The 8996-nt window shown below is 37.9% G+C and overlaps 1 protein-coding gene across 2 annotated transcripts in view; it reads right to left on the bottom strand.

Annotated features, from left to right (window-relative positions):
- Positions 1–250: 250 nt before the first annotated feature.
- Positions 251–8996, bottom strand: part of OMA1 (OMA1 zinc metallopeptidase) — an 85835-nt gene continuing 77089 nt past the window's right edge. For both annotated transcript variants that reach the window (XM_039237887.1, XM_039237893.1), the window contains exon 9: positions 251–700. In XM_039237887.1, coding sequence (XP_039093818.1) covers positions 488–700 — 213 coding nt within the window. In that variant the 3' untranslated portion in view covers positions 251–487. The remainder of the gene's footprint in view (positions 701–8996) is intronic.

The following is an 8996-nucleotide window of genomic DNA, read 5'->3' as shown; positions in this document are numbered from 1 at the left end:
CCCTAAGAGAAGACCAGTAAACTCTCTGTCCCAAGGTCCCCCGTTCCACATAATCCTATCCAAGTGCAAATCAACTTTTGTAAACAGATGCTTCAGGCTGATTGTCAGTTTCCCAGTTCACCATAACCACCAGGTCTTTGAGCCCCAGTTTAGGCTCAGGTGGAAGTCTCTCTACAAGAATTACTCGCACATTCTGACTTCTCATCCACTAGAGGTCTGCCTCCAAAACAGAAGCAAGTACGAGACCAAGTAAAATGTAATATAAATTTATTCTGTGACATTTTCCTCACTGAAGATATTTTAAAACATTAAAATACATCAATATTTCATGAAAATACCTTGTAGAAGAATTTAGACAATACCTGTAATAAACATGATTTGACCCTGAATATACATTTTTTTAATTTCAAACATCATTTTTTAAAAAGGAACATAAAAATAAGGATTGCTGCATTCTTCATATATCCCGTGTCTCATAAATTTTAATTCAACTGCCAGTTCTTTTCTCAACTATATATGTTAAGGGTATTTGCTTCTGATTTTGAATGGTAGGAGTATCCATTTTCTGTTTCTTAGCAGTGATATTTAGGTCTTCTTTTTCTGATTCTTCAAGAAAATGCTTCATGCTGAGTTTGAACAGTAATCGAGGGTCTGGTCCAGAAAGTGGTGGGCAATTACAGATCTCTCTAATTTTAAGGGCCTATAAATAAAGAATACAATACAATATGTGGGTATATATATATTTATTTATTAAAATTATTCCAGTAATTACTATTATGCTGTATGCAAAACAATGAAATATAAGAATACATTCTATATTTTTAGAATAAAAAGTATCTTAACTACAACATATGAAAGAGAATCATAGAGAAATTCAGGGTAAATAGTTACATTTTCATTATTTATTCACATAGCAATATATTTGAAAAAAAAAACTATCTGTAATGACTGTATGACGTCCTACTGGGAATAAACAAGAGGTATCTCTATGATTTCAGTCACACTAGAGCTGACTGTGAGAACACCCACCATATTTAAAAAGATCTGAAGACTCAGAGACACTTTTAAGAAAAAGAAAATGAGGATATAGAAGTATGAACATATTGAAAGATACATATAACTAGGACAGTCTGAGGAAGCACTGATGCTAATAACTTATCAGATTAAGCAGATCAAAATCATGACAACTTTTAATTCCAGGAAAAACAAAATGTTCTAGGAAACGTGATCATAGGATATGATATGGTTCAGCGGTGACTGGCGTTTTCAGTTTTAAAAGCACTGAATCTTGATCTAGCCCAAGTCACAAACAAACAACTGGAAGAGGGAGAGCTGGATACATGTGTGCGCAGGCACAGGGAGCCCTTCCTTCTCATCCTCTACGCGAGAAAGTAAATTGGTAATGCTTAAAGCTGCAAAGATAGGAAGTAGCAGTATGACTATGTTATGGTAGATATGGTGGGAAATACCGAAAGAATGACTTGAGAGAGCTGGAAATGGTTACCCTTAAAACTAAGGGCAGGTAGGGGGACTGCAGTTTTAAATAACTAGACTCGGAAATTGACGTGATTCTTTACAGTGATTTCATAAAGGACTTTAAGACATAAAAACTAAAATTGTGAATTTTTAATGCAAAAACATTTTATATCTAATGAGGGTTAAAAGAAAGATTTTTAGGGCAGGGTGCTTTTTAGTTTCTTATTACTTCAACTTCTCTTTATTTTTTTAAATGTGTATTTACTTTTGAGAGAAAGAGAGAGCATGAGCACGGAAGGGGCAGAGACACAGGGAAACACAGAATCCAAAGCAGGCTCCATGCTCTGAGCTGTCAGCACAGAGCCTAACACGGGGCTCGAACCCACGAACCATGAGATCATGACCTGAATTGGATTTGGATGCTTACCCAACTGTGCCACCCAGGCGTCCTACTTTTAACTTTTTATAGTGATGGATGTTAAGGGATGTAAGTAAAGCTGGGAAGGAAACAATCAACGTTTGTGAGGATAGTAAAATTTTAGAAAAGATTAGCCCAGCAAGGTCTCACTGCTAATGATGGGGAGAAGACCTGAAGGCTGAAGGGTGTGAGGGAAGAGGTCATGTGGATGCCTAGAAGAGCATTCCAAGCAGCAGCGGCGGGGATGCAAAGACCAGGGGTGGGAGTGTACCTGGACTGTTCTGGAACAGTGAGGAAGCTAGTACAGCTGGAGCAGAGCAGGGCAGGGGCAGGAGCAGATTCTGTAGGCTCTCAAAGGCCATATGGTTTTAGGTTTTGCTGTGAGTGGGGCTGCCCCCGCTATTTGTGGGGTCCATGGCAAGAATGTAAATGGAGGCTCAGATACCATGTGTTTAAATAGCTAAATGCAGTAAGTCAAGCTAATAAACTACTGTAGGAAATACATTCTATTCTCCTGCTTAGAGAAATACACATTCAAAGTGACCTGGAAGGCCAGGTACAAAGCTAGAATTCTTGAATTCTGGAGTGTGTAAGGTTGCAGGGAGTCTACCCACTTCCTGTCACAGCCTATGGTCCGCTCCCTTCTCCCATTCCTGGCTTTCCAGGCACTATGAGGGGCTTTGTGTGCATGTGTCCAAGGGAAGAGATCCACAGAGGCCTCAGAAGCAGGATCAAACGTGTCTGGGCAAGGACTTCCGTTATCCCAAAGACTCAGAGTGCCACATGGGAGGGGCGCAGGTTCTTGAATGGGAATATTCCTTTAAGTTCTACAGGAGAGGAGGGCATGCGGCCAGAGGAAAACCAGAAAAAGGTCTTCTTATGGGAGACACCAGGGCAGGAGCCTGGATCGAGGAGCGCTTCTGGCTCTGCAGGAGGCCATGGGTACCAAAATAAATCAGACATTCTGGTTTGGGCAGTAGGTCACCATTTTGCTGACGGTCTGACTTTCTGTTTACTTCAGTGCCATAGTTTTCAAATGTTTTCTTGATTTTTCACTTCCATTTAGTTTAGTGATCTTTTTTCTAATGCTCAGTAGATGACTGTGAGACACAAAGAAAATTGAGACGAGGCCCCTGTCACCACAGAATTTCACTTGGATGCTTATTCATAATTGCCAAAACTTGGAGCAGCCAAGTGTCCTTCAGCAGGTGAATGGATACGTAATCTGTGTTACGTCTAGACAGTGGAATATCATTAAGCACCAAGAAGAACTGATCTATCAAGCCATGAGAATACATGAAAGAATCTTAAATGGACATTAAGTGGAAAAAAATCTATCTAAAGAGGCTACATAGTGTATGATTCTGACTATATGCATAACATTTTGGAAAAGGCAAACAACGGAGATACTAAAAAGATCCACGGTTGTCAGGGCCAAGCAGGGACAGAGCAACAAACTGGCAGAATATCTGTAGAGCAATGAAACTACTCTATGTGACACTGTAATGGTGAATACCAGTCATTGTACATTTGTCAAAACCCACACACTGTACACTAAGGGGGAGTCCTAATATAAACTACGGACTCTGGGTCATAAAGCTGGGTCAGTGTGGGTTCACCTTTTGTAATAAGTGTACCACTCTGGCACACGACTCTGGTAGCGGGGGAGACTGAGCAAAGCAAGGGGTATATGGGAAATCTCTTCTGTACCCTCCATGAAATTTTGCTGTGAACCAAAAACTGCTCTTAAAGATAGTCTAATTTTAAAAAAAAATTGGGGAAGAGGCACAAAAGTAAGAAGCCTGAGGAAGAAAAAGGGGGATAGAATCCACTTCTGTTGTTTTTGTTTTTAATGCTTTTTACATTACATGTTTTTGTACTAATTTTTTTGTACCACATTGTTTCTTGAGTAAGTCTTTTACTGAATAAGCATACTTTTCAGTTGTCTGAGCTACGTTTAATTGCTAGGCAAACCGTATATTCTTCATAAAGGTTTTCTATAAATATCTCTACATGTGTGAATTCTCTCCTCCAACTATCTATCAAGCAAAATCCTATTACAGACCATATATGTTTCTATCAAATTTCCATCTATTTTGCACAGTAAGATTTTATCACGTATGTTGGTAAAATATTTTTATTTTCTACTGTCCTTTCCACATTTATTTTATTGCCTTTCAGGGTGTCAACTTATTTTTATAAATTCAAATCTATCTTATTAAATATAGCTTCATCTCTTTAAAATCAGCAATTTTTTCCCAGTATACAACTAGAATATGCCTTTCTGTTGCCTTTACTTTGTTTCTACACTTAACTTTATGCACTGTACATAACAGGTACTTAATAGATACATGCTGAATTTTAAACAAACACCTATAAAAACACAAGCTATGAATAAATCATTATGATAAGTGTCATAGGGAAAACACTCTTTAAGAGTTGAGAGTCTAAGAGCAAGAATGTACTCTAATAACAAAAATATATACTTTTAAGAATCCCAAGGAAGATCTGGAGTTAAATATGGAATAAGCCAACCTAAAGATTCCCACGAGAGGTGAAAGAGACTAACATACACTGTTCCCTTTCTATGCGCCTTGTCCTGTACCAGGTATTTTACTTATATTAGCTAAATTGGTGTTATGATATGAACTACTTTTAAAATCTGGGGCTCAATGTAGAGTATCTGTCACTAAAGTGTCTTAAAAATTTTTTTTTAATGTTTTATTTATTTCTGAGAGAGAGAAAGAGACCGTGTGAGCAGGGGAGGGTCAGAGACAGAGGGAGACACAGAATCTGAAGCAGGCTCCTGGCTCTGAGCTGTCAGCACAGAGCCCGATTCGGGGCTCAAACCCACGAACCATGAGCTCATGACCTGAGCTGAAGTCGGACGCTTAATCGACTGAGCCACCCAGGCGCCCCTAAAGTGTCTTCAAAGAGAGAGGGGGAAGGAAAGAGGGAAAGAGGCAGGACCTTACCCACACAAACACTCAAGTAGGTACATAAAACAGTCAGGAGATATTAGATCACAATTTTACAGATGAAGAACCTGAAGGTTAGATTAGGCAACTTCTGCAAAGTTAGGGGGTGGTAGATCAGAATTAAAACCCAAAGCTCCCAAGACCATTGCTATTTTTTATAGTACTTCCCTTACGCATCCTTTTCCCATGAACAACTATTAGTTTGCTACATGCTAAATTTCCAGGAGGGAATGTAACTGCTCCTCAACTGTACTGCCTAATTCTTCTATTTTTAACCCAATATTATTTAACTTATCTTTCCTAGTATGACCTAGCATGCAATCATTTAACAAATATTCATTAAGCATCTCAGAGACTGTCACAGGCACTAGGGATACAGCAGCGCATAAGGGCCTTACATTGTAGGGGAGGAGACAGACAACAAACAAGTAAACCAGATCGCTTTCATTGCATACACGGAGAAACAAAACCATAAATTTTGTTAGAGAGCAGCTGCGCTGAAGAAGGGCTGTTAGAGGTTGGAGGAATCCAGGAGAGCCTCTGAGGGGAGATGATGTTTGTGTCAAGAGCCGAGGGAAGAAGATTTCAGGCAAGGAAATCAAGTAGAGGAGCTGTGAGGAAGAAACCGGCCCGGTGTGCAGTCACTGGAATCAAGGAAAACCAGAGAGAGAGGGACACATGAAACCACTGGAGAAGGAAGCAGTGGCCCAATAACCTGACTCAAAGACCGAGTGAGGAGTCTGGATATTCATTCTAAATTCAAGAGATGTCACTGAAAGGTTTTATGCAGAAAAATGACACTGAAAAGATCGTTCTGGCTGCTGTACTGAAAGCAGGCTGTTGGGGATTGGGGTGAAAAAGGAGGAGGATTAAACATGAGGTGGCTGCAGTGAATGGGGGGGGCGATGCTGGTGACTTTTTCGAGGGCAGTGGCAGCAGGGACGGTGAAGGGGAAGTCACAGGATCTTCTCGTGGGAGGACACAGAGAGGAAAAAGAGGAATGAAAAAGGAATCCTGCATTCCCTCCTGTGTCAACAGCATTGCTTTCATTATGCTACCCAGGTATCTGAGGATAATTTACTTGCTCTGAGTAATAATAATAATTATTATTACTTAGCACTGTATTGTTTGCTGGTTCACGACCCCAGTCCATAAATTCTTTTAAAGGTGGCTTTTTTAAATCAATTTGTCAAAACAAAATATTCATAAAATGAATCAGATAATTAACAAAGTCCCTTTCTATATTTTGAAGGTAGAGTTAATTATTCATTGAATAACTGTTCTTCAAACTTTCAAAAAGTTCTTCAAAGTAAATCCCCATCAGGGCTAAGTGCTCTTTTCTTTGCTAATTTGTTACAACTCTGGGTTCCTAATACAGTTGTTTTTATTTATTTGATTTAATTATACCTTACCTCTTTCTTTGAGAATTAATTTGAGGAGGTACATTCTAGTTACAATTTCTACTTCTAGCTGTACCCACGCAGGCAGTTCTCTCTCTCACAAATACACTCATGCATGCACACACTTTAATTACTTCTGATCTTGACCTGAGCCATTAATTAACACCATCTACCTAAAAATAACATGCTCTCAAGTATTTTGGTTTTCCTGCATTTTAATTATTATAGCTCTTTTCCTGATCCTACTCATATTTTACTCTTTGCCTAACTGACTCAGTAATTTCCATTTTGACAAAATTTCTAAAACAATTAACTATTATAACTTTGTTTATTTCTACTTAATTTTATTTTCCCTGTCTGAGGCATACTATATTTCTTGATTTCCTTTTTTTCTTTATTACTAATACAAACATTTAAATTGATAAATATTTTTTACATACAGATTTGACACCAATCCATGAAAGTACAACTACATCCACCACAAATTTTTTATTTTAAGGCATGCTCTTATTGTTTATGGATTTCTTTCTTGTCCTATACATACAACAATTTTAATTTTCATGTGATTTCCCATATTTTAATTTGCTATATTAATTTTAATGGACTTTGTTCTGATAATTTGAACCATAACATTTTTAATATTAAGCATACACATTTCTGCCCAAGTTAATGACCACTATTTTAATGAAAGACGTATGCACATTTGGGGAAAAAATACATCTTTTCCATAACATTTAGTTTTTTATGTCAGTTGAATCTTATTTTTCATATTTTCAACTCAATTCCTTGTTAATTCCTTACTTGCCCTGTAGTTTTCTAAGAATAGTAGGCTGAAAGCTATAATCACAGTCATTTATAAACAAACTAAACTACATATTCTATCTAATTCTCTATCATCAGTAGATGCAGAAAGAGACCTGCTGCTGAGTACTTCATGGCATATTGTTTTCTGTGTTCCATGTATTAAGGGGTCTTTGATCTTAAAAGAAAGAAAAGCTGGTTTGGCTAGATAGCATACTAGAGTGTATTTCCTCGGCTGTTTTTTGTTTTCTCTCTTCTCCTAAACTCTTCCACTTCTCCAAAGTCTAAAAGGAAAGATCTAAAGTCATTCTGATTCATGTGTGTCTTTATATTTTCTCTTTATATCTGGCAGCTCGTAAAATCCTGTCTTTGTAATGAAGATTCAACACTTGATAAATTTAAGTATCTAGGCATTATCATTTCAGGGTTCCTCAGGCGTCATGTTCTGGGATTCTTCTAAAAACCCACTCTGAGCAGTGTTATCTAAATCAAATGTGTGATAGAGAAATCACAGTCAAAGAAACTAAGACATAAATGAAGATTCTGGTCTTTACCACTGTTATACGCAGCCTGACTTGTGTCTTTTCAGTATTTTTCCATTTTTCAGATTTTTTTTTAGATCTGAGTGTTTTAGTTTGGTTGTGCTATGTTCCTTTATCTCCAGCATCAATGAGTCTTCGAGCTGGGGCATCAATTCTGCTCTTCGCAGCCTCCACTGAAAGTTTTACAGCTTGTCTGCTGTATTCACAAGTTTAGCAATTTTCTGGAATGGAGGTAGTATCTTACATTTGTTAAGTCATTTTTTCTTCTTCTGTCACTTTCAATGTAGTTACATCAGCTTTCTCATGCCAGCTTCAGGGGGCACCTAGCCTATCTTCTCCAATGCAGTAAAGCTTTTAAATTATACCTGAGACATTTTTTTTGTTTGTTTGGTTGTTTGGTTTTTTGTTTTTTTTTTTTTTAGATTTTTCTACTCTTTGAGGCTTACCCTACTGGAAGAAAATGGGCATTTCAGAGGCTTTTTGTGATTGTTATTGTTAGATTTAGTTTAGATGAGGGTCCTTTTGGTGTTATTAGTTAAGGACACTCAGACACTAAATGTCTTTTAAATACAATTACTTATGATCATCTTTCTTTTCAACTCAGGTACTCAACATCAATCTGATTTTTAAAAAAATCTCTCTTAACTACCTTTTAAATCTACTCTTGAATAGGAGAAAAATGTGGCCGCAATATCTTTTATTCCGTTAGATTTGATTTGGTTGGTCTGAGCTCCTTCTTCATTGTTCTATATAGATTCCTCCTGAAGACACACATACAGGTTAGCCTTTTAAGACAGAGGACAATGATAGTCCTCTCAATCAGGAAACTTCTCAGTTCACTGAAAAACTGGCTATTTACAGAGTGCTAAAGCATTACCCCACAATCACTTGCTGGCCTTATGAGAGAAAACCATGTTGACAAAGGAAGGGTCAGGCCATCACCATTCAAATCCCTGATCAAATGTGGCATCACTAAATGTGGAGCAGCCAGATTAAGGGAATCCTGATGAGAAAAGCATAGCTGCACCATCTATAAACTATTCTTGCCAAAATTTAACTTCTGTTAATAGGTATATAGAGAAACAAGTGTTAAAATAGAGAGAATAGGCCCCAAACAGAGTCATTTCTGATAAGCCCCACATCAGCAAACCAAGACTTAACTGCTAACCTAACTGCAGTTTCAAACCTCTTCCAGAAACAGAATCTTAAACCAGTAAATATGGAATTTCCTGGTCAGCATTTAGTTTGGTAATCTGTCAGACAGTCCCCTTCTGAAAAGTTCCCAAAGAAAGATGAGGTAACCCTTCCTTCCCTGCGCCCTTCTGCCTAGAGAAATCCCTCATTTCGTTCAGCTCTTTGGAGCTCCTTTCCATTGCTAGAT

The sequence above is a fragment of the Hyaena hyaena genome, unplaced genomic scaffold (assembly GCF_003009895.1).
Source record: "Hyaena hyaena isolate Hyena2069 unplaced genomic scaffold, ASM300989v1 scaffold_5, whole genome shotgun sequence".
NCBI classification, from domain to species: Eukaryota; Metazoa; Chordata; class Mammalia; order Carnivora; family Hyaenidae; genus Hyaena; species Hyaena hyaena.
The sequence above is the reverse complement of the archived record's forward strand: the minus strand, read 5'-3'. Positions and strand labels throughout refer to the sequence as shown.